Source organism: Psittacula echo (assembly GCF_963264785.1).
Source record: "Psittacula echo genome assembly, chromosome: 3".
In the NCBI taxonomy this organism is placed as follows: Eukaryota; Metazoa; Chordata; class Aves; order Psittaciformes; family Psittacidae; genus Psittacula; species Psittacula echo.
In genome coordinates this window covers 39434700-39462303 of record NC_137736.1, presented here as the reverse complement: position 1 = coordinate 39462303, position 27604 = coordinate 39434700, and the positions used below count along the sequence as shown (strand labels likewise).

At 34.2% G+C, this 27604-nt stretch overlaps 1 protein-coding gene across 1 annotated transcript in view; it reads right to left on the bottom strand.

The window, feature by feature from the left end:
- Positions 1-27604, bottom strand: part of CFAP47 (cilia and flagella associated protein 47) — a gene marked incomplete at both ends in the record, with an annotated part of 327280 nt that overhangs the window by 10338 nt on the left and 289338 nt on the right. Inside the window, 5 exons of the mRNA XM_080613518.1 lie at positions 7679-7840; positions 9300-9471; positions 22952-23113; positions 26535-26629; positions 27236-27395. Coding sequence (XP_080469644.1) covers positions 7679-7840; positions 9300-9471; positions 22952-23113; positions 26535-26629; positions 27236-27395 — 751 coding nt within the window. The remainder of the gene's footprint in view (positions 1-7678; positions 7841-9299; positions 9472-22951; positions 23114-26534; positions 26630-27235; positions 27396-27604) is intronic.

Below are 27604 nucleotides of genomic sequence, written 5' to 3'. Positions count from 1 at the left end.
AAAAGTCACACTTTTAAATTTGTAGGAAGAAAAAGTGCGAGTGCAGAAAATGAGAGCCAAAAACATTATGCCTCCTCAAAAACACACCTAAACTGATATTTATCAGTGCCATCAGACTCGTGTGCATTAGCAGATTCAGCTTAGCTTTTCCTTTAGGTGACATCAAGATGGGCAAAACTATTGAATGTCTGAAATTACACTTCAAGTTCTGTGACATCAAACTTATGCTGACAATCCCTTTTTGCGGTGCCTAAAGATGTGCAGCCGAGTTTATAGCCCTGGGCCATAAGCACTAATGCTGCTACTGCCTGAGTTCCCATCCACGTGCCATCTCAGCTTTGAATTTTTAAAACTGCATTTCCTACAAGGACTGCTCAGCTGCAAATGCCTAGAGCATACTCACTACACACAAAGAAACATGGGATGAAAAAGAAGTGATGCCTCTTAGACTGAGTAGCAGACTACAGCACTCATGAAAAACATTTGAGATGAATATTCAAACCCTGGTTCTGGAAACAGAGACTTGAACACAGGTCTTCCCATCCAATGTCATTGCCCCATAGACTAGATTTAGGAACATTTTAAGGCAGCACTTTCTTCATCTCCCATGTTTAGTCTTTTTGTTTCTTCACAAGACATGCAAGAACATGATTTAGACTACAGATGCAATGATGAGATGCTAAGGGAGATGAGACAGGCTACGTGTACAGAAAACAAGAAAATAAGGACTATATTCCTGCAGAAATTGCATCTTAGCCTTAGCGGGGTGTTATGCAACAACAGTTTTCTTCAGAGACCATAAACAATACCTCAAAACAGTTAGGCAGAAAATACACAGGAGAAAAAGCTATCGTTTAAGACCTGACAAGGGGACCAGATAATTTAGAACGAAACTGTCACAAACCTGATCTATAATTTTCCACACAATGTATATGCCAAGCCAGAGAAAAAAAAAATTATTGCATCACCCTTTTCAGATTTTGTGTATTTTCTAGATAAAATCTGAAAGATATAATCTATATTATTTTATTTTTCTTTTCATAAAGAAAAATGGAGAAAAACTAATAAGAAAGCTTTAAAGAAAATCTACATGCTTCTTGACAGCATTAGCATAAGGTACTAGAGGCAGCTATAAATTTTCTTTGCATTGAATAAAATATATACACACATACACACTTAAATGAGCACATGTAGTAACACCTGAAATCTCTCTGTTCCATTCCTTTCCCCCTCTTCCTTCCCAAAGCCTAGCAGTTTTCAATGAAAGAGTCAAGTAAGTTACTGGATGCAAAATGTTCCTCCAAAGTGGAAGCTATGCCGATTCTGGCAAACCAGATGAATAGCAGTAATATGATAGGCCAGCAGGGATACTGATGAAGATATGGCTAGGAGTACAAGAACAAGCAATTGAAAACTTATGGTCAGAAACAGGAATCTTTCACAGTTCCTGAAGTACTGATAAATCATGACTTTTTTTAAAAAAAATGTATCTAAAGTTGGCCTCTCAAGAAAAAACAAGCAGTGTTTCCACTGATGCTAACATCAGAGAGGTATTTGGCATCCTGGCTAGCTCACTAATATAAGTAAATTGTTTTCTCATTCTCACCTTCTATAGTACAGAGAAAGCTGGAGATAAAATTCTGAGAATATCATCTGAATTTCAGATATTACTGTTCTCAGTTTCTGTATATTTAGTGTATAACTAAAAATTAATAATTATGTGGTTTAAAAATGATTAAAAAGTAATTCCTCCTTTTTGATTACTGCTTCAGGTAAATCAACTCTTGAGTCAATGTTTGGCTTCTCATTTCTCACCCATGAAGGACAGTGATGAGACAGTGTATATTTTTTCAAGGAAGCTTTTGTTTAACTCAAGGGTGGCAGATACTAACAAACTTGATTAAGTTTAATGATGCGTAGAGTTTTGAAAACTCATAAAAACCAAGCACAAATGAATTAGTAAATATAAGGGCAAAAGCCATATAAGCTAGAGAAAGCAAATGTGTCTTTCCACCTGCATGTTCCATAACTCCTGCCATAATGATTAGATACTGCTATCAGACAATATGAACTCTGCCCTTACTCAAACACTGAGTAAGAGTAAATATTAATTTGAATTTAAATAATAATTGGACAATTAAATCATAGTAACTGAGAAGAGTGGAAATTGAGCTAGTATTTAACAGACATATTTATAATTACTCCTTTAATCTTTTTCTTAAATAGCATTGATTCTTAAATAGCAGTCAATGCTCATCAGTGTTCTCATGTTAAATAATTTTCAAATGAGTAAACTAAAAAGAATAGCCCCTTATTTCTTCAGTTAAAGAAAACCTTAAAATTTATAGTTTCATAGTGATCTCACTGCAAAACTTATAAAATCCCCATCAAATCTAAAAATATAAACCTTTATAAAATTAAGGCTCAAAATCACTTTAATATTTACTCCTGTCTTCCTCAAACTAGTGAATAAGTAAATTATTCCCATAGAGATGTATTTCTTTACAAAATAGCATTTTGCAAACTATACTTAAAAAGCAACATATAGTACTTTTGGTCAAATCTGTTGAGGTTTTTTTTTTTTCAATAAATGAATAACAAAATGTCTTAATCTGTAAAGTGCACAACTACTTAAGCAAACAAGGGGATACACTTTGAAAATGTTTCAATGTGATTCCAAAAGCACTTAATCATAACTAAACTCACTTGTAATTTGTAGTTAATATCTGTTGGATGACACAAGAAATTCAAATCACTATACAGTAAAGTTCTTTAAACTCACTAATTGAATGCAGTTGCCAAATTCTACAAAATTATTAGTAAAAGTATGATTTAGATAATTTCTTTGCAACCAAAAAAAAGTCAATGGAAAAAAATTTGATTTCATACCAAAACCAACTGTCATTTACTTGACCATTCTAAATCCTGACCTCTGTACATGAGAAAAGGCTTAACTCCAATTATCACTCTATAGCTTTGGAAAGACTGCTTCAGAATTAAAGGACTTTCAAAAAATATGAAGAAACATTGAATGACAAATGACTATCAGGGAATGTTTTACCAACTATAACATCACTTTTATTGTGTACATGTTGTAAAATCAAATAATGAGATAGGTTTTTGTCTTCACAAAAATGTTAAGACTTCTGTCTAATTCCCTTCGTTCTCTTCTGCACAGCTTTACTATATTTACAGATTGGTAAACTGACTTTTTCTGCTGAAAGGGGTCCAGGTGACATGGCTAGCTACAGCTGGCTAAATGTGAGACATGTCAGGTATTGTATTATAAGAAAGGATGATCATAATTTTTTAGAAGCTCTGATGCATGTGTATCATTATCAGTGTTTTCTGCTAGACTCAAAAAAACTGAGCTCAGTCAACATTTGTTCTTTGCAGCTGCCACTATGTGGGAAATGCTAAGATAAAGTAGTCTAATTATGACTTTAGATTAATGGTAGGATTTTGTAGAACTGGTTAGGAAAGAGATTGGCATAGGAATCCAGGCCTGTAACATGCACAGCAATGTGTGAGAGAGGGTGAGGGAGAAGATACGTGTGCTGAGAACTTAATGAATGAATTTTCTTGCAGCATACATAATTCTGGCTCATGGTAATTCTAATGAAATACAGCAGTAATTACAGTAAAACAGGAATCTCTCTCGAAGTTGTAACTGTAAACATTTTCTTGTTTTTCTCTTCACGATTAGAGGAGGGCACAGAAAAAAAATGGGTTGCTCGCTCTTCTTCAGAAAGTGTTCAGATCAATTTTTTGTGAAAAAGGAATGGTTTTGATTGAACATTCATTCTATGTGCTTCAAAATGTGCATAGAAAAAATAAAGAAAAATATTCACAGTGATGTTTAAAATGTGAAAAGTAGTTTAAGATAAATAAATCTGCACATGCAGTCATTTTAAAATCTAATTTCACTTTTTGTCTCATCTCTCCTGCTCCCTCAGTTTTATTTTTTTTTACTCTTTCTCTGTTTCTATAATTGAGTGCAGCCTTGGATTTTGCAGATAGTACTCCATGGAGGCTATATTGATACCACGCTGTTTGCTTTTGTGATAGCAGGTGCTTACGAAGTGTATTTTCCTGAAGCATAGCTAGAGTTCATCTGAGACATTTTCTCAGTGTAACAAATACCTGCTTGTGATAAACACAGGATTGCAATGAGAGGTTGGGATGGAAGGATGGATAAAATTTTACTGTATATGGGAAGCAATAGGTGATTAAAACAATCACTAACATGGAAAACTACAATTACATTGGCGAAAGGAAGCTCTGTGTACGAGAAATAAGCAGATAGAATGAATAGGAGAGAATTTTCCACCATCTTAACTAGACATTCAAAAGTAATGTAGTTTAGAAAAAATTGCCAAGTGAACATGGTGTTCTTATGTATCTATCCACATTTCATATTGGCTACTGAAGTATTTGCAATGAGAAAAAAAAAAAAAAGGTAACATTATGTTGTAGCTGAATATCGGTATTTTAACATGAAGAAACAAATCCATCAAAATACTGGATTATATAGTACTGGAACATATAGTGAAAAATATTCGCCAAGAACCAGTTCTGTATGAATACAAATGTTCTGATCCCAAAACGTAATTGATTAAAAATACAGTTAAAAGTTATTTTCAGTAAAACAAATACAGAACGGAAAAGTTTTCTTAAGAAAAGCTTCACTGTTGGAATTTTTACTCTGTTTCAAGTATAGATATTGGCATACAATAATGGACCAATAATTTGAGCTGGATATTAATTAAGTTTCTACAATTTTTATTTCAAAGGGAAACATTCTGTCTATTCTTTTTCATAATATTGCTGTCTGGTTTACAATTTTGTAAACCATTGACATTCAATACTGCATTTGGTATTAAAGCAAACACTAATGTTAACACAAACATTAGAGGCTTGTATCAAAGCCAATTACCTCAGTGGAAATGTTGCCAATGATTTCAGCTGGTGTTGAGTTAAAACTATATTTATGACAAAAAGGGTCATGTACAAATGTTAAAAAGTGGCAGATTTTTCTTATTTAACAAGAAAAATCTGCTGATTTGACTCTAATCAAGCTTAATGCCATTACAGGAAACCATTCAACCATGTCCCTTTTGAGTCTTTAAAGCTGAAAGTAAAATATCGGACTACTCATATATCAGAACTGTCCTAGGTGCAGACAGTTTAAAAAAGTATATTTTAGTTTTATTCATACAATAAAGCTATTTGGCTGCATTCTCAGTGTCTTTCATTATTTATTAAAGCAGATACCAGGCTGTTACTTATTGGGAGTCTGTGTAGGTCAATTTTAAATGTGTTAAAAGAGTGTGCATTACCTATTTGCATGCACCCTCAGATCTCAAATTATTGTGTGATTTTGTTAGCATTGTCAACAGCATAGTGACTACCTCCCATTTGTAACTTTATCATTCCTGAAGCAACTACATCAAATGTTGTTATGGGTAAATTGGAATAGCATTAATTCAGTCTGCAATATTTTTTGTACATTGATAATTTTGCTGGGCAGGGGTGAGGGAGAAGCCCTCATCTGAGTTGCAGTAGCTATAAAGAAAAAGAAAACTAAACCCAGGGACGTCATAGCTTTGCGGTGGTCACCAAAGGTGCTCTGTGGATCACTGAAGATCCTCATTCAACTTGGTATATATGCAAGAAGCCTAATTTGTCCTAAATAAGCTACTGAGCCTTTTTAGGGAGTGTGTGGTTCACAAGTATTTTTTATTGCATCATTATGTACCCTGCTAGCCTGAAAAGATGTATGGATCTTCTCAATGATGCTGTGCAACTCTGTCCTGTAAGTAGCGGAGGGAGAAACAGCTGCAGAGTCACTTTCAAGCAGGTTACTCAGACTTACACCTTTGTTTCCCCCACAGTTACTCTCAAAGTAGCAGTGCCATAAGGTACTATCCAGCAGAAGGAAGGAAGAGAGAAAGTATCTATATGCAGAATGAAAAAAAAACCTTCCTCTCTTTTAAGTACTAGAACTGATTCTCTATGTGATTGTGCTGCTAATTGTTTACTTGAAAAAACTCCAAAGGCCTGATCATTTTTATCAGGGGAGGTCTATAAGATGACACTTCATATCCCAATTGAAACTTTCAATCCATAATTTAGTATTTCATGGTTTTATTTTAATCTAAGTAATTTGAGTTATTTAAGCATTAGATTACATCTGTAGTATGCTGGTTTCTTGTGTAATTGCTTTAAACTGCAGATCCAAGCGTGCATTGGCTGGTTTGTTTCTATTACGAAACCTCCACCACCAAAATCTTGTAAGGAAGTCAGAGATAAGATAAAGCAGTATAAATCTTACAGGGCAGTTGTTGGCACTATTTACAACATGGAGATTGTTCAGCATATGCAAGCATTACATTTTGTAGTTGAAATATATGGGGGAACCCTTGTGTAAAATAAAGTTGGAAATTGGTTAAAGGAAAAAAGAGAATCTGTCTTCCATCATGGCTCCTTCTTTTTATAACTGTAATGACTGAGGGTTTATAATATCTTTTGGGAGAACATTAGGTTTCTTCACTACTATCATACACCTACCAGGAGATTACAGTATTGCCAGAGCAATTGCTTCGTTTTTGTTCCTGAAACAGCCTATTCCATAAAAACTGCTAATTTGAACACTGTGATATAAGCGTTTTTCAGAATCCTCAGTAATCATCATCACTGACAGCCATCTGAAAGCTGGAACAGCTGTCCATCTTACAGACACAGCCTTTGGAAATAAAGTCTTAAAGCAAAAATCAGTTGGAACAAAGGACAATTCCTGCTGAGGATACCACAAAAGCATGTGTCTACAATAAAAATTAACTGTCAATCAGTATCTCTGGCACCCTTTCTAGATACATAGTAAAAATAGTTAATTTAAAGGAAAAAAAATACTTAGAAAGCTTCCATAAGCTAATTAGATTGTAAGCATCATGATTCCTTCAGTTTCACTGTTTACTATTTTGAAACTTATCAGTACCAGACAATTTATTCCTTAGCTTTCTGCTGGATACAAATGACACTATGAATTTCCTATAACATCATGAAACTCAGAGAAAATAATGAAAAGTATGTAAAATTATATTAACAGAGATTTCTGCAGGACTTTTAAAAAAGATAATAAAATACTGAAGAATGGCACTGTTATTTTATCACATGAAAGGGCAGAGTAGAGATGAATTCCTAACATGCTTACATAATAAACCAAACATATTTTAAAAAGAATGGCACGTTTAAATTTTTTTAAAGTACAATGTGAAGAATTGCTTTTAACTTGGTGTAAGTATGAAGCACATAGTAAAAACATGAAGGTTTTAATAGTAGCCTTTAGTATCACAACATACCTTCATGAACATTGTATTACACATTTTAACACATACAGGCATTTTAGGGCAAAACTTTGAAGTCATAACATCAGCATTTGGATCTATTCCATAAATTTTCTCTTCAGAGGCAAGAGCCTAAATGTAGTATGCTTCTGTTTTCTACAGTATAGATTCAAAATCACATTTGTTACCTATAAAATACAGCACTTGAAATTGATGATGAAATAGCTGCAGCCCAGTTATGATTCTGTTGCTCAGATCTATCCTATCTGATGTTTGAGAGTGGGTTCTAGCCTCAGAAAAATGCACAAATACTTTATTATAAGTATTTTTACCTTGTCTGGCTTGTAAGCTTAAAGCCAACTATAGATTCCTTATTCAGGCCAACTGCTTCAATGTTGATGATATCATCCACTTCTGGCTCCAAAGCAATGAACAGCACCGGAAACTTCCAAATACCCCCTGCAGTGTACTGTACTACAAGAGTTGCTTCATTCCTTAGAATTTCAGATAGAATAATACATGGAAAAAACATTATAAAACATAAACTGAGTAAACTAATGTCCAAAATAAGCTTTGAGTGTGTAGAACTATACTACAGTAAAACGAAAATACAGATAGCTTTAGCTGGAACACATTCTTAATTTCTCATGGCATAGTACGTATCAGTGGCACTTAGACTGGAATGTAGACTAAATAGTACTCGATATTTGCAGCAAAATACAAGAAAGGACATAATACTAAAGCAAAATAATTGGCACACCCATGTAATTTGTTTCTTCTGCTTACTCTGTTGCGTTAAACAAATTTAACTCAATATTTTTACTTATTATTCTTTATGAACTGTGGTGTTACAGAATTTTGTCCAGAATATGTTAACAATTCATATTGGAATCAAATATATCTGACAAAGTTCCATGTACTTTGGAAAAAATTCAGACTCTAATATCCTGAGACCCTCTAAGAAGACAGCTGGTGCTGTAGTTTCTGAGATAAATAACCTAATTAATTGCAATTATTGAGTCCACTACATGAAGCCTGATAACTCTCAAGCAAACAAAGATGAAACAAATAAAAATAATAAAATAAGTAAGGATAGTGTAGAAATAAAACAGGTTTCTAAATTGACAGTACATGGGGTGAGTGGATAGTCATTCCTAAAGCTTAGCTCCTCGTTCAGTTATCGTTTGGACTACTGGAAATAAGAGCTCCCTCCTGCATCCTAAAAATACTCTTTTTGTATGCAACCTATAATATTCGGCAGTGACTGCTCCCTCATCTTCCTCATAATGTTGAGCATCTGAAATTATCATGTGCCTGCATGTTACCGAAGCTTCTTTCCAACTTCCTCCCCATACACATCTGACTGCTTCAAAAGGAATGTGCAACTTCTTTCTCTCTGAAAGGATCCCCCTTTCACAGTTTCTTTTCAAAGAGGTGGGATGTACTAATGTAAATCAAAGCAAATCTATAATTTTTCACATCACAGCTATAAAAGAGGATAATATTTTCCTGTGGACTGTTGTTACTGGGGAACTAGAGACTAATTTCAAATTCAACAATCCCATTCAGTCAAAGAATATGCACACATGCTGTCTAGGAAAACTTTTTCAAGACTGACAGACCATCTTATCTGCATAATTTCCATGAATTTTAAGAACAACTACTTTTCATTGAAAGTCTTTCAATGCTCCAATGTTTAGAAATAAATTGATGCACACACAGACTAATGCAGTAACTCAACAGAGCCATCTCACAGACATTAAAAAGAAACTATCAGTTTTAATACCAAAGATACCATACTGAGAAGCAGCAAGTGAGAAAACCTAAAATAATAAATCTTTGAGGTGAAAACAAAATGAAGAAAAAAATGCATGGAGATGCCTACATATAGCTAAGAGTGACCATACAGTATTTTATTACATATTCTCTTGGTAATAAGGAACAACAGCTTACCTCATTGGTTTGTTAGGTGCAAACACTATATTAAACACCAGTGTTGCGATTCTGGATTCTGTATCCCATTCTCTTTCAACAAGATGCATACCAACCAAAGATTCAAGCTGAGATTTAATTTCATTTGATTGATATTGCAATTCATACAGAAATTCCTCTGTTGTAGATAAATCTAAATGATACAAGAGAAAAAATATCAGTTTGTGCACATCCTAACATCACACAGTTGGCTGGCTAGTAGCTACAATTCTTTCATGACTAAAAATGACAAGTAAACCTAGTAGATATGCAAAGCTTGAGTGATTTGCTCCTGACTACATAACAAAAACTTCCAGTTTCATATGACAGACTATATAGTTTCCAGCAAAATGAAAGCTGAAAAGCTTACTTAGGAGATGTGACCAGTAGTAGCAACTGGTAGTTCTGGCAACCACTTCTGCATTATGGTGACCTATTTCTAGTTCATCAGTCAAATGAAAATTGCATGAATGTAAGCCTATTTTTGACTATTGCCGTTGGGGAAAATCTCAAAAACAAAACAAAACAAAACAACAACCCCCCCCCCCCAAAAAAAAAAACAAAACCAGAACCAACCAAAAAACCTCAAAACAAACAACATTAAGGACATCAATGCCATTGATGGCTGCGTGCCTGAGAAACAGAATACAGAAAAATAGTGAAGATGTCACTAGGAGCCTCTTTTTATTCCCCATAGCAGCTATGAAAAGGCCAAGTAGTAGACATAAGAATAAACATCTGAGTTTCTTGAAGCAAGCATCTCCTCCTGTGATATTCAGCATACAATAGTAATTTGTGCACAGAAGGGAACATTTCTATGAGGAAAACAATAAGTGGCTAATCTATTTAAATGTTTTACACATTTTTATGGATAAAAAGTCTTTTAACACTGTCGTGGTTTAAGCCCCGGCTGTAAATTAGAACCACGCAGTCTACTTCCCCCCCCCCCACTCCCCAGAGGGATGGGGAGGAGAATTGAAAGAATGTAACTCCCACGGGTTGAGATAAGAACAGTCCAGTAACTCAGGTATAACACAAATCACTACTGCTACCACCAATAATAATAATGATAAGAGAAATAACAAGGGAAGAAAATATGATACCGCTCGCCGGAAAAGAGCCCGACCGAAAGGAGGACGTGCCCTTCCGGGTAGCTCCCAGTTACATCCCCGGGCATGACGTGCTGTGGTATGGAATACCTCTTTGGCTAGTTTGGGTCAGGCGTCCTGTCCCTGCTTCCTCCCGGCCCCTCCTCCTCCCTGGCAGAGCATGAGACTCACAAAGTCCTTGGTCAGTCTAAACATCAGTTGTTATCAGCTCTTCCCAGGCCAAAAGTCAAAAACACAGTGCTGCACCAGCTACTAAGAAGGAGAAAAACTGACTGCTACTGCTGAACCCAGGACAAACACATTCACTAAATCCTACAGGAGATTTCATTTTATTATGACCATGTATCTCAGGGCACATTTTTAATTTGCACAGCTTAGTAGAATGTGTGTTGTGCATAACTCCTATATATGCTTCCCTGTATACATATGGTGGCTATATGGTGCTAGAGATAATTCCCAAATCCTTCCAACTTGAAATTCTAAAATACAGACTACATATATAAAAATTCCAAAAGATAATGCACTTTTAGATAGTTGAACAAATCTTATGTTGATTTTGCCAATCTGTAATGCTACTCAAGTTTGAGTATGGCGCTGCCTTCCTATGCTTGTGGTCTTTCTCCTTTTCTGAAATGTACATATACCTTCTTCCTACTTCATTACTAACAAGAAGCTTGAACTTTTGTTGCCAATATTATTGTTACACACAGATTAACCATATGAAATTTTGCAGTTTATATTGAAACATTTCCAACTTTAAAATGGATCCTTCACACAGACACATGTACAATTTATGCTAGATCAAATATTTACAGATATAACCAAAGTATTATTACCACCATGTGGGATTATTGGTCATAGTAGATACACCCACTGAGTACCAAATATACAGGATTTCCAGGTAATAATGCATCTATTATAAATATACTTTATTATAATAAATGTACTTCGCAATAATGAAATGAAACATGAACACTTTCCTACATTTAATAAAATTCCTATTTTCCTACAAAATTCCTAATATTATCCTATATTATTCCATGCTTTGTTGTTTCTCTGTTTGAAAAATATAACATTTATGCCGTGCATCCAGATTCCAACACAGATCAGAGCTTGAAGTAGTCACCCTAGACAAATACCAAAGCATGGAGATTCAGACATAAAAATTAACTTATCATGGGAGAGAAAAGATTACATCATTTGGGACATTCCACAGTGACAAGATCACAACTGTTTAGCAGATGTGTCTTTTAGCAGTTATATCACACAATGCTACTCAGGAAAAGCTTATTTTATATTCAGATGTTTTAGGAAGAAAATATTGTGAATTCCATGCTGCTTTTAGTATCCATGCTGCTTTTAGTATCCAAAGACATTTGGTTTTGGTTTGATATATGCATATACCATATTTTAGTCAAAAGTAATTAATTAGTTATATTTTTTACAGCTTCAGGCTGTTTGGTAACTTGTTCTATGCACATATTAAGTATTTAGTTAAAATATTTTAACATTTACAACACCTAAGGAAAGATGATGCATTTATAAGTGTCAATATTTGAAAGCCTCATTATGCTGGTCACTTAGCTGGTTTTGATCTACACTGCTGATTTCGTTTAGGACTGTTCAAGAAAGAAAAATGTAATGAGATTTTTATCACAGCTGCCCTGAAGACTGCTATATTATCATACTAGGGGAAGCCTCTATGAATATGTTAATGTTTGATTCTATGCAATTCCACAATACACATTCTGCCTAAACAAACTGGAAGAAACTAGAGTAAAAAAACTAAACAAAACCACCACCAAAAAATTCCATGATTCGTGGCTGGAAATTTGTCCAAACTGCCAAATGTTCAGAGTTCTCTTAACTCTTAGAATTTCCAGTTTCAGTTAAAATGGTGAAATAAATAAAGCACTGGAGACATTAATATTGTCTTTACAGAAATGCCAAATACAATATGGCATATGGTTCAAATATGTCTTGACTCTTTGTCGTGGCTTAAGCCCAGCCGGCAACCCAGAACCACGCAGCTGTTAGCTCACTCCTCCCCGTCCTCCCCCAGCTCCCGGAGGGATGGGAAGGAGAATCAAAAGAATGAAGCTCCCACGGGATGAAATAAGAACAGTCCAGTAACTAAGGTATAACACAAACCACTACTGCTACCACCAATAATAATAATGATAAGGGAAAAAACAAGGGAAGAGAATAAAACCGCTCACCACCTGCCAACCGATACCTAGCCCGACCTGAGCAGTGATCTAGCCCTTCCAGGTAACTGCTCCCAGTTTATATAGTGGGCATGACGTGCTGTGTTATGGAATACCTCTTTGGTTAGTTTGGGTCAGGTGTCCTGTCTCTGCTTCCTCCCACCTTTCCCCTCCTCCCTGGCAGAGCATGAGACTCACAAAGTCCTTGGTCAGAGTAAACAATACTGAGCAACGACTAAGAACATCGGTGTTATCAGCACTGTTTGCAGGCTGAAAGTCAAAAACACAGCACTGCACCAGCTACTAAGAAGGAGAAAAATGACTGCTACTGCTGAACCCAGGGCACCCTTTTAGTCCAGAATTTTGTATGTCTTCATTCACTAGTTTTCTTTTAAAAATTCTCCAGTTTAGTCCAGGTAAAATTTTTATTTTCTCTCATGCAAACTGAAAAATACACATGCAGATATAAAGTATATCCCAATTAATCCGCCTCTGTTTTCTGAACAGAGAGCAGCAGGAAGAGTTTTAGCCACATCTGACACAACATAGAGATATTTATCAATTCAAACACTGGGAAGATATAAGCATACTATTTATGCACATCTTGGTACATCTAGGGAATGGAAATTCGTATTATAAATATATTACTTCTTCATATTTCCTGAATAATATTATGCATTATTTAAGCAAGAAAAGGACAAAGAATATGGTTTCTTTTCAGGTAATTATTCCAAGACAATTTTTTTAAAAGCATTAAATATTTTTTGTTTTGCAAGGCAATTCATCTCAGTCTTTAAGTGTTTTCCTTTCTGTAAATAAAAACTTCCAAACGGTAGCGTGCTTTTAGGCAACATTTATGTGTGCAGGACTACTGAAGCAGCTATGTTTAAAAGACAAAGTATTTCTTCACAGCTCCATTCAGCACTCATTTGACACTTGGCCTTTTTCTGCTTCTCTACTGTCTTCCACGAGTCTTCACACACACTGCTGGAACTCAGCAGGCAGAAGGGAATGAACATTAAGTATGCAGTTATGCATTACCAGCAAAAGCAGCAGCAGATAGAATACACTACTGTAGAGTAGATTAGATCATTTTAATACAGTTTTCAAGTAAATATTCAAGTGAGTAGCAAAAGTGAATCACAAGAATAATAAAGGAAAAAAATAAAAGGAAGGTTAGTGGTCAAGAACATCTTAACATTTAAGTAGACAGTATCATCTGGGTGGTTAGAAATTAATCTTATATGAGAAGCAAATACCTATTTTTTGCTGTAAAATGTCATAATACCACAATACTAGTAGCAGAATAAAGAAGTTGCACAAGAACCTCAAAAGATCTGGCTGTATTTAAATATGCCCTTCACTACATTTCTTCCAACAGGTACAAAAGTGCCCTCTTTTGATCTGGCATTCTACATAGATTTGTACTCTAATCTATAAATTAATGCTTTAAAGGAGCTGATTAAAATGTTTTGATTTTGTTTTATTTTTCAAGCCCATTCTATTACTTTTTCAACACTTTCCTTTCTTATTTAGCATTATCTTCATTTAGCTAGCCATTCTAGCAAATAAAGATCACGTCTGTACCTGGGCACAGTCAATGTCAAACTAGCTTCTTCAAGAACATATTTTTTGATGTAGTCCTAATTCACACAGACATTATTTTTTCAATAGTATACTAACGTATTTGCCTCACTTTGAATGTTGCCCACTGAAACCAGTAACAACTCAAAATGTCTTTTAATCTGACCATTGAATTTGTAATGGCCCACACAAATGCTAAACTGAAAACAATATTATTTAGGATTTCACTTTTTTTTCCACTGCACTCTCTATGATCATGTCGATATGCTTTAATGCTTAAACTAGATACATCAATGACTAAAAGAATTATGCTTGTCATTTGGAAAACCAACTTCCAACGCAAGCAAATTTCTTCAGATTTCTTTGGAGAGGCAGTGTGTTTACAGATAAGTCAACAGATAATCAGCAGATCATGAAGCAATAGACTCTTTTTTCCAGTCTTTTTATGTCAGCATTTTGGCTATGCTGTCCTCTCTCCAGACACTCTCTCACCCTCAGAAGGATCCTAGTTTTTAGCTTTCATTTTTTATTGTTTGGTGATTTACTTGACATAAGTAATTCACAGGGCATGGTCTATCTTTTGGGTTTCTTTTTAAATGCATCAATGGCTCTAAATGCCAATTTTCTGTAGGTGGTTAAGAGGATACCAGTTATTTTCTTCTACGCCCTTTATCACACTCTTGTGTTCAAAGAATTTTCTAGCTTTTTGTATTAAATTGTATACACTTAATCACTTTCTCTTTTCAAAATTCATTCTTAAACTCACTTGCTTTAGAAAAGTTTCTTACCATTTGCATTCCAACACTGTCAGTATCACAGTATCACAGCATGTTAGAGATTGGAAGGGACCTCAAAAGATCATCTAGTCCAATCCCCCTGCCGGAGCAGGAATACCTAGACAAGGTTACACAGGAATGTGTCCAGGCGGGTTTTAAATGTCTCCAGAGAAGGAGACTCCACAACCCCCCTGGGCAGCCTGTTCCAGTATGTACAATCTCAAGTTTATTTCTCTGAGACAGAAAACACCCTTTTCCATATTTTGAAACATAACATTTCCATTCACGGAACTATATCATTTACCAGATAAAATATAATTTTAACACTGTATGAAACTGACCTTCCAAATGAGAAGAACAAATAGATTCCGCCTATCAATCACTAGCTATTTCAGTTCCTTCACAGTTCTTTGTTATTTATACGCAAAATACAAATAAAATTTGTCCTGCTGAATAACAGCAATTACCCATTTAGAAATTAAAACTCCTTCTTGTTCAGGAATACAATCTTAAAATATTGTGGATCTGAGCATCACTTTGTAAATCAGCTGTGTGTCTATACAATGTATGGTGTTCTTTCTGAGCTAATGATGATACAATAAGTTTAAAATACCTATTCTGAGATACAGTAAGTGCTTTATGACTACTTTTAACTTCTGTCTTGTAACTTCAGTGTAAAATTAGAACCATTTTCCTTTTATAAAAATAGATTTTTTTGATCAGCCTTGATCAGTCTGGAACAATTTTAAATGACAAGGAACACCTTAGCTGATTGCTCCTAAAAATCCAAATGTATTAAATTGCACTGAAATACGTCTCTAACTCAGCAAGACCAGCTTCAATTTTTTCAATGAAACATAAAACACTGCTGTTAAAATATTCCTGTATCCAGTACTATCTATTTGCCCTTTGAAATTCTGCAGAGCTGACCTAAACCAATCCAAGACTCTTAATCTTAAAGCTCTGAAATTCATAATGCTTGAAATAACATCCCATACATGTAGCTAAGAGCTTTGCCTTGATTTTAAAGGCACTTTTACATGTATCACGTCTGCCAGTACTGGATGCAGTACTTCCAGAAGTCTTCCATCTTTTTTGTAGGAGGTTTCAGAAAGAGAAGGGCAGCATGGGAATGTATCTATTGCTTGGTTTTGGGTGCGGGTTTTTTGTGGGTTTTGTCTACATAGAGAAGGACATATGCTAACTATAGTAATTTGCAATCTATCTGTTGATTCACAGTCATCATATGAAATGGGTACCTAGGAACCAGGAATTGTTTCTGTTCTGTTTCTTTTTTAATACTTATTAGAAGTTTGGGTGACAAAACTGGCAACTTAGGTTATGATATTTCCCAGTATCTTATTGTAAGTCACTAGGCAAATAAGTCTGTGTGACTATAGACTAAAGAACTTCAGTCTAAAAATTTTCTCATACAAAAAGATTTTTGTGCTTTGAAACACACTGAAAGCTCCCACTCAGTAGCTCCGCAAATTAAAAAAGCACACTACACAACAAACTAAACACAAATAAAAGGTTAATATAAACTTGCAGCCCCAGATGGAGTGATTTTCTGTATTTCCTTTCTAACTTGAAAGGTGACATTGAAAAAAGAAAAAGTTTCTTAGCAAGTATTGTACATCTATTCATTTGTTCAAGTATTATTCTTATAAATGATATAGAATCTGTGTCTCACATCACAAGGAAATTTGTTTGTACGTTTCCTGACATAATTTCAGTTCTAACATCTGTACTATAATGTAATTTTTGATTCAATGGTCAAACATTAATTTTTCATCAAAAAGTAACAAAAAATAAAAATTTATGCACATGGAATAGATGTTCCATGTACATAAATCTAAAAAAAAAAAATAAAAATTTCAAAAAATTAAAAAAATTCAAAAAATGAAAATCTATGCACATTTATCTGAGGCAGATAAATTGTTTCTAGTACTGTCACTAGAATTTGTAAGAATATCTTCTATAGTTTTACACTACACTATGATCTAGCACAAAAGGATACATTATTTATCTTTTGACGTTTTTAATATACAAAACAGACTGAGCCACAGAGACTGGAACACGTGTAATCACCAGAGCCACATTCATTTTTTTTATTTCCCTTATACAATGAATTGCATTCAGTTATACATAAGATGGAACATCTGTAACACAGGGTACTTACTGTAAATCCTCTACTATAAGATAGATGTAATCTCATGGGAGTTATTCACTTGTGTTATTTTTTGGATATAAATCGCGCTATAGAACTAATTCAAATTTTGTGTAGTAAATGTCTGGGATTTCACTCTGTCTTCTTCAGCTGATTTAAAGAGTAACGGTTCAAGGTTGCAATTTCATCCAATATTCCGTGGTGATTCTATGTAACTTCTAACTACTTGTCTTATACATTTAATATCCATCTATATCTTCAAAGCATCAGATCAACTTGTTTTTAAACTGTCAAAACTTCAGTCCCAATGCACTAATTTATAAAATCATAATGTTTTATACATATTGTCCATAACAACTGGGGAAGTTTTCTTTTTTCTTTTTTGCTTCAAGTTCTCATTGGAAATGTGCAACATGGGAGAGATGAAGGAGATCTAAAGTAGATAATTTCATTTTCTCTAACAACACCACTTGAACAGTGCAGCTTCAGAAACAGAAGTACAGAGAATTTTTGCACAAAAATGACAGGATATAATAACCTGGAAATATAACAGCATTTGGAATAGACCAATATGTGTGCATGTTTGTTAGTACAGTGACTGTCAGATACATTGTCTGAGGTAAATTTAGGTGCATAAACCCTCTGCTTGCTTTTCTACAATGAAAGTTTGCAAACAGCTGAGACAGACAGGGAGAACACTGGTCTGTTGTTCTGCAAAACCTATAAAGTTCACATCTTCAGAGCTCTGATAAGCTATGTTTTGTTGATGGCCCCTAATTAATGAGAAAATAATGAAAATAGTGGAAATTAATGCAGATAGAACATTGTGAGGTGTTGGGATGCTGCAGAAGCACAACTAAGACCCTGGAGATCTGTGCTGACTATGGTTTTGATTTACAGAAGCTTTCCCAAAATATCTTTACAAAACAATATAGTGGTTCCACTTCTGTGGAAGTAATAACAGGAAATTCTGAGAACAAGAACTGGGAGAAATGGACCTTTGGCAAGCACAATCTAATAACAGCTTCAGTAATTCATAGACTCTTGCAGCAAATTATATTGCCTAGGTTTCCCTTAACTGCTAAGTCAAAATACATTTTTAAGAGATATTATTTGTGTGTTCTTGTTTCACGGATATGTTATTTTGTGGTAACCAATCAATTCTTTTGTATTTATCATTTTTCCTGGATATACATCATACTGAAAAGTAACGGTAAGAAGAATATAATAATTTCTGGGTTTCTATATGTTTCTGGTTTTGCACTTTGTGAAGTTAAATAAATAACATCAGATTAGTTTATAAGGGTTTATATGGTTCCCTATAAGTGTTGAATATTCTAACTGAGCATGATTTTCCATAGGTGTTAGAAAGTAATTTTTAATTTACATAGTGATGACTGTCATTCTTAAGGCTTGTAGATTTCAATTTTATGAAATAGCAAGGAAACAGAAATTAGTGACTTTTCTGTAAACAGAAATATGAGCAGTTCCAAATTATGCTTCCTCATAATTGACAAGGGTTTTTTTTCCAGTATTTGTAGTTATTATTCTAATTATATTAAGAAATGGGAGTAGCAGGGATTACTTGCGAGAGAAAAACATACTGAATTGTTTCTTTTTCTAGTGGACTAGGTGGTAACATTGTATATCAACAGGTACATAAAGTCCTATTTGAAGTTGTTCATTAAAATACCTATATATATTGCAGTTCATTAAAGGAAATAAACAATACATCAAATCTCTCCCATGTTTCTCTCATAATAAAAATCAAATGACCAGATGTTAACAAAAATTATATAGTTGACAAAATAACTCATATAGGCTTCCATCTCTACTCTGATGCTCTCTTCTTTGCTTCTACTGGTTCTCTGCTTTTAGCTGGAGTTGTCAACTTTAAAAGCTAGGTAGTAATCCATAACAGAGTGACCCAGGTGGTTGTTCGCCACCTTGTCAACATTTTCATTTTGCCATTGCTCACATCTATCACCAACTGTTAATCCAAAACAAACACTTTGTTGTTCTTTTTTATATTGCAGGAATTTTTGAACGCTAGATAACTGCTAAAAATTTATAGAATATATTTGATGGTTTTGCAAATGGTGGAACAAACTGAAGCAATTGCAAGGCAGAGGTTACAAATGACCATTTCAAACAAAAAAGACAGAACAGGACTGATAAGCATATTTCCTCAACCAGAAGATGCTCTGTCTGTGTACTGCACATGCTCTCAACATGGTCAAATCTGATTGCTTAGAAAGTTGTGAGTTTCAGTCAAATATCTATAACTGATAATTTGTGAATATTGGAATGTTGTTCTTAGAAGATCATGGAAAATGAAACATGCATTTTCCACCTAATATTTAAAGTAAACTAAAAATGTTGGTTTATTCAAATAAAAAGTAACAATCTTCAAACTTGTTTGGGTGAATCTTGGGTCTTAAATTTCATTCACTGAAAATACCATTAGGGACATATGTAAGAAAATAGATTTAAAATACATAGAGGGTAAGTATATGCATTTAATACATTTGGAAATTATTCTTTAAAAGGGGCATATCATAATTGTTATGCCTAAACCAATAAGCTTTAATTATTTGATCTCTGGAACTCTGCTGACTTCTGAACAACAATGTAATTTTAGCTAGACAGTATTTAGACTGTTCCCTCTTTTTTAAGAAATTATAATAATTTCCTGTTTGAAATTGTGTCTTCTGGATTGGATGAAATTTAGTTCTTTACATCAAAGCCTTGCTTGAAGATTTTTCTTCAATTCTTACTTGTCCAAATAATTTAAATACTGAAGCCCAGTAGTAACTTTTTAAATTTGATCTGCTAGTAATTATAATAATTTATCTTTGGATGGAAAAGCTTCTAACTACACATCATATATAAACTCTGATGAATCACTCTTTCAAAACAGAAAAAATGAGAAACAGCTTGCCAGGCTGTTATCTTAGGTTTACACTTTTACTTAGTACTGGTAGACTGCAGAAAGCTTAGATAGAACCATTAAATTTGATTCCTAATGGACATCAAATTCATCTATCAACAATGACATATAATGTCATTGCAAACCATGAAAAGCACAGTTATAAATGATCTTACTACTCATGGTATAAAGCATTTCATTACCAGACTTTTCATTTGAAAAGATGCAATGTCCCAAATCAACCTTGCAGTATGTTGTCGTGGTTTAAAGCCCAGGCCATAAATTAGAACCACGCAGTCTCCTTCCCCGCCCCCCCCTTCTTCCCCCCACTTCTGGAGAGATGGGGAGGAGAATCGAAACAATGCAACTCCCACGGGTTGAGATAAGAACAGTTTAATAACTAAGGTATAACACAAATCACTACTGCTACCACCAATAATAATAATGATAAAGGAAATAACAAGGGAAGAGAATACAACACCTCAGCACCCGCCAACCAATAACTCACCCCCACCCCACAGTGAACTAGCCCTTTCAGGTAACTCCCAGTTACATCCCCAGGCATGACGTGCTGTGGTATGGAATACCTCTTTGGCTAGTTTGGGTCAGGTGTCCTGTCCCTGCTTCCTCCCGGCTTCCCCTCCTTCCTGGCAGAGCATGAGACTCACAAAGTCCTTGGTCAGACTAAACATTCTGACCAGCAACTGAAAACATCGGCTTTATCAGTACTGTCCCAGGCCAAAAGTCAAAAACACAGCGCTGCACCAGCTACTAAGAAGGAGAAAAAGTGACTGCTACTGCTGAACCCAGGGCATATGTGCAGAAGCCAGTCGTAATGAGTACAAAATATTATTCCTACTAATAAAACACACACTACATATCATAAATCTGTAAGTAAGTCTTTCAAAATGCTGCCTCAACTTGCTAAATGAATGTTATTCTTGTCAATTCAGATGCTACCATGTTGGAGGGAAATAGCCCAGGTATGTTTAAAGTAGCCTGCTCATATGTGACAAGTCAATAATGTTACAACCCATTAATGTAGTCCCTGTAGGACCAGCAATGGGAAGCAGTGAATCATTAAAGGGTAATGGGTTTAAATTTAAACAGAGCAAGTTCAGGTTAGATATAAGGAAGAAGATCTTTACTGTGAGGGCGGTGAGGCTCTGGAACAGGTTGCCCAAAGTGGTGAGTGCTCTATCCCTGGCAGTGTTCAAGGCCAGGCTGGACAGGGCTTTGATCAACCTGGTCTAGTGTGAGGTGTTTCTACCCATGGCAGGGGGATTGTGACTAGATGATCTTAAGGTCCTTTCCAACCCAGACCATTCTATGATTTTTTTATAATAATCAGCTAAGCCTGCTACTCCATAATAAAAAAAAAAAAATCCTGTACTCTGTATATTAATACACAGCTGTTCTCACAAGGCTGAATAAAGTCCTATAACAGTATTTACAAGGAAGCAAGAATTTACATTGAGAACTTCACATGTTTTTATTTTACTAGATTGATCAATATCACTTTGTAACATGGGAATGTAAGATAATAATGTGCCCAGACAAAATATTTGACACCAAAATATGAATAAATACAAAGTTTAAGCTACTATTAATATTAACTAATCAGTAAGCATATGCTGTGCAAGCTCTTGTTAACTGCTCAACTTCAGATCCTTTCCTGTTTTAAAAGCATTCAGAAATAAAATTTGTTTAAAGATCTGGACAGTGATTGCTAATATGGGACCACATCGGTCAGTAGGCAGAGCAGGGGCATGTTTACATGAAAATCATCCTTAAAGGAAGCATCAAATTCATCTTGATTTACCTTTTACAGCTTTTCAGTTTTTCACAGTTTTTGGCAGGAGAGTTTCTGTAATACCGTATTCCTGTAAAGCCTGTAGTGGACCAGACTCTAAATGGCAGAAATGAGACACAAAAGCCAAGATTGCCTACCTGTCAAACTGATTGCCTAATAGACTGCAGTCATAGCAACTTCTGTAGACTCATCTTTTACCATTTTACAATGCAGCACACTCTTAAAGTAGGAGCATGGGTGAAGTCTTTTCCTTCATTTATAGCTATGTTAAACACACATTAAGGTGACTCATTTCATGGGTCATAATTTTTAAATAATATTTTTCTTGAAAAGTAGGATGACTTTGAACTCAAAAAAAAAAATAAGGTTAAGTTTCAAAGGTGCAATAATAGATGAAGGTAAAATGTAACAATTCATAGTTTGTTGTATTGAGTATGGCTGTTAACACACAAATATTAACAGAGATCCCGGGCATATAACAGTAACAAGCATTCTTTTCTCACTACTTATATGTTGTACCATTCTATTTCAAAGAGACATATAATATGAAAAGCTGCTGTGTCTGTGAAGAAATTGATTTTCACTGTGTCCTCTGCTGTTTACCAGTAAGTGGAAGCTATATTTTTATAATGCTTTATTGCTTCTTTTGAACAAAGCCTCCTTCAATCCATTTTGTTGCAGATACTGGCCTCCTAGTGAGAATGCATCTTACAAATAGGGACAATCTGCAGATAAATACTTCCTTGCAGTGCTTACACAGACATACTTTTGCTAACATCAGACTTTGTGCAAGCTATTCTCTTTTAAAGGAGAGATTGTATGCATGCAAGCCTCACATTAAAGACATACAAAAAGATCATTTCAGGCTCAAAGGTGCCTATAACTGCAGACATATGATCATACAAATGTCCCATATTTGCAACAGGGTAGAAAAATGGACTGAGAGAAGGATCTGTCTAAACTGTTGCCAAGACAGAACTGGTGAAGTGCTAACCTTACTTGCGATGCTCTTAAAACAGTGTGATATCCAAACTACACATTCTTACCATCAGTGACTTGAACATTTTCTTGGGTGTTGGCTGGCTTGTTTGTATGAACCATAGCAGAATTTCTTGCAGCAGGCATAGCAGTTGCAGCAGGAAGAACACCAGTCAGCAGCACTTCTACTCGTCTTTCTACTCTCTGCCTGGCTCGACAGCGTACCACAGCTACAAGGAAGCAAGAACCCAAGCAAACATTGTCATCTTGATTTTAACAAAAAAAAAAAAAAAAAAAAAAAATGAACACAGATGTTAAATCTTATATAAGAATTCCAATAAGGACCAAGACAACTGAAAGCTTTAATCCAACACACAGTTTCTATTGCTCTGTTTAGGTGAAGTAGTAGAAAATATTGCTAAGCAAACGAAAGTCTGTTCCTACAGTTAGTTCACAATAGCACTTGCAAATTTTTCCCTTTTTTTTTTAATCACGAAATATATCTTCGCTTCAGTTCATTTTGTCAAATAGAAATTATGGCATAGTTTGATGTATACCAATTAAGAAAGAAAGACTGAAAACAAAGAAATTAAAGAATTTAAATTCAAAAGTTAAATGAAAGAATATTAAGTTACTCTTTGGTTTCTTAATTTAAAAGTACTGTTTTTCAAACTTCAGCTTTTATAGAACTACAACAGAATAAAAAGTATTCTGACATGAGTTTCTCTTTGACGCATGACAGATCTTTTCTCAGTTCAGTAAGTGATACTCAAACATTTCTTTTTTCATTACAAGGTAGTTTGGTTTTAGCTTATACACCAGATTTTATAAAGCTTACTACAATAGATATTGTTTATCATTCTTTCTGTGCCAATAACTATATGTGGCAGGGAAAGAGGTGAAAATTAGATGCAAGAACTGAAAGAAAAATACATGTTCCTAAAGAAAAGACTTAGAATTTTCTAGAGTTACAGAAATCAACATGAAAAAGAAGAGCTGATTACATACTTCTCACTTTTAAGGTCTAAATATTATTTTCATCAGATTTGTACCAATAATTCTTTAACAATAAACTGTCAATTTACCATAAAGATTTAAGGATTAATAATTTAGAACCATATCTTGGTAAATAATCATGTAAAGTGTTTTTAAAAAGAGCAATGAAACTCTTATAACATGTTTAGTTATCTTCAACTTTGAGTTCTGAAGCTTGATTAACTTTTTTTTTTTTTTTTAGCATATCATTGCATACCAAGTTCAAGTAATTTCCTTTCTCTAAAAAATAAAATAAAATAAAAAAAAGAATTTTCCCTTGGTCTTTTCCTGTTTAACAGGGTTTAAGTTATTTCTATAGCTCTCTTCTAGCTCTCTTCTAAGCATTTCCATAAGGGAGAGTTACTGAAATAGTTGATAGTTAAAAACACATCTTTTTTTTTTTCTGAGATGCATGGCCTTGTATTTAAGAATAAATTACACTGTCTGTATTACACCAGCTTACCAGGTACTTCAGATTACTGTGTGCACATGTTGTGTTACATCATTTTCTATTCCACAGGTCCTCTTACTATGAGAAATTATTTTACATTTTCTTTTTCTTATAGTAATATTTATGGCTAAAAATCATCACTGGAAAAGTCCCTGAGCAACCTGGTGTAGTCAGACCTGGTTTTGAGCAAGGAGTTGGATTAAATTATCTCTGGTGGTCTCTTCCAACCTAAATTATTGTATCTTTCTTTGACTTTACAAGAATTGAGAAAAAAAAAAAAAATTCTGGATGGTTCTTGATTGTATAAAACAGCCAAGTTGCAATCTCCTTAACACATACTACATGGGTTGTGGCCACAGATCATTTTAATTGGTCTCATGAGATATTAAGCCAAGTAACTTTTTGAAGTTTAAATATATTAAGATGTAGATAAGAATGACATGAAAGATGAGCTGCCTAATACAGTAGCAAGGCAGATTTTGTTTTTGACATAACAGTTTGTAGCCTTCAGGCAATTTTAACAAATGTCTGCATTAAAAGAAATGGAAATACTATTTTGATCGGTTTTAAAACAATGATTTAAAGCCAAAGAAGGTTTCCTGTAAATGACCTGCTTTGGATTCATGTCTTATAACTGGGATTTTTAAAAAGTCCATTTATAACTGAAAACCATAGGCTTTCAGAATTATAGCAGGAATGGATTCTTATAAACAGGATTCCAGGTCATTTTTCAATGCAGGATCTAGTACTTCCTTATAAAAAAAAAAAATAAATGGCCCAATGTAATACGGTGATGACTAAAGAGAGATACGTATTCAAAATTAATGCAATTATTTTTTAATTAATTGCATTAATTCAAATTAATTTTGAATTAATGTGTTACAAACATTTATTGAACATAAACTAATGGATAACAGTTAATATTACACAGTTTAGTTTTGCTGTTTTAAAGAAACATTTAAGAATTTAAAATTATGTAAGATTTACTTAAGTTTCTAACCATATACAAGAGTGATGTTACTTAAGCAGTTTATGAATGCTAACAGTTTTAATTAATAACTTCTACACCCACAGATTCTGTGATTCTGTAATGAAAAGAACAGCCCAATAAAAGGGAGATTTATCACAAAGTCTGCCAGTGAAAAACACAACAGCTTTAAATAACACAACAAACATTCACATCAACATACATAGTTTTAATGCTAATGAGACTCGTTAAAATTGTCATTATGGGCAACAGTTGGTCATATGATAATATTCTGCTTCATCCCTTAAGGTATGAAAGTGGAAATTAAAGAGATGAAAGCTCTAATTAATATTACATCATTGGCATTTGTCTGCAAGCAAGGGGTCCTTAAGCAAATTAAATTGATAGCAAAAATGTCTATTTCTATAGCTTTCCAGAAGTTATTCCTGTACCTTAGTCTATTTAGTGTAGAAAGGTACTATATTCACTCATCAGAAGACAAGATGAAGACAAGTTGGTGTAAAATTGCCTCTCATCTAAACCTTGAGCTGTAGTTTCATCAAGGTTATAGATTTAAAATATGATCCACAATTTCTATTTCACAGTTCTGGGATTATATAACACCTTTAAAAAAATTGGTGCATCAAATCTATAAACATTTATTATTCCAAAAATAAGTAACAACAAAAATCCTATGAATGTCAGTTGTCTTTTAATGTAAGTTCACTTCTCAGAAGCAAGTGGAAAACTTACTGCTATTCACACTAACGTATATTCTGGGATTTATTAAGGAATCAAATTCAAGGCTGAGAGAAACAGCAGATACACACTCCAATATTTTGTACCCTGTAAACTCTCCAGCAGGTTGTTCTGGATATGCTAGAAGAAAGAAATTTACCCTTTTGTCAGTCTTTTGCTTGATTTACCTTCAGTTCTGGGACACTGAAGGGCACAAATCTTCAGATTTTCAACTGCTCATGACTCCTTTTATCCACAATGAAAACAAAATAATAGGTTTAGATTTGTTTTGTAGGTTGGGAAAGGAGATTTTATTTTCAGTACGTGTTTTTATCTTTTTCTAAGATATAGCAAAGTACTACTGCAAATTCTCACAATCAAGCAGGTGAGAACACAAATGACTTTCATTTTCTTAAATTCATTAATTTTCTTTAATTCGAGTTTTTTCAGTATTACTTACTTGGAACTAATTTCTGCTGCGGTGCTTCTGGTAATCCATGAACTGGATAGATCCAGAGTATTCCTTTAATTCCCCCATTCTCTGCTACAGTCACACTGTTTGGAAAATAAGTGAAAAGTATCATTATGATAGACTGCTGAGAATTTTTTCAAAAGCAATCTAGTCTTAAGAGTTGTTGGAGAGTTGAGACTCCATGTTTAGCATTTCAGCATGCAAGAAAAATCCAACCAAATCAGAACAGCAATTATCACTTAGTTTAGTGTCTTTGAATATTATTTGAAGGATATGAGAACATTTGGCCTTATCTGCTCTCTCTTATGTCATGTCTGCACTGAAAAAAATTTTACACAGTTTATGCATTAAATAAAAATATCCATAGAAGAATTATTATTAGTCAAATATGCTAAAAAAATTAAAGGCATCTAAGAGCTTTCATTTGCTTAATACTCGTAACTGCACTGGCAGCTAGTACTTTACATTTTCTTTATTTAAAATTAGAAAAAAAATTAATATTGAAACAGATAAAAGTCTTACCCTAAATCTGTATATTTTGCAGGATACCTTTAGAGCTTATGGTGGATACCTAGTACCTTCAAAATTAGACACTTTATTGCCCTTGGGGGCTACACACAAATAGACAAAGGGGAAAATAATAACAGGATTGAATATCCTCAACTACTTTTCCTATTAAAATAAATTACCTCTGTAAGTCTTCATTTAATTTAGCAGAATCCTCATAAGGCCAGTTTTCACCATTTTCCCTCATTACATGAATTACCACTAGCGCCTCATAAGTTTTCATTGTATCTGGCATGAATAACACTGGGATGTTCAGTTTTTGTTTTGGAGCTAATCGGATTCCTGTAAGATAGAACATTATGGTATTTCAAAAGTTTTGAAAATTATTTGCATCATTTTACTCATATATTTCCTTTTCTTCTTTTTGACTGATACAGCATGTAACATTTTATCATAGTGTACCATTCTCCCAGTGACAGCAGATTTCATTTTACCCTGCTCTTGCTACAGCCAAATCTCAAAATCTTTTGTATAGTAGCACTCATAAAACT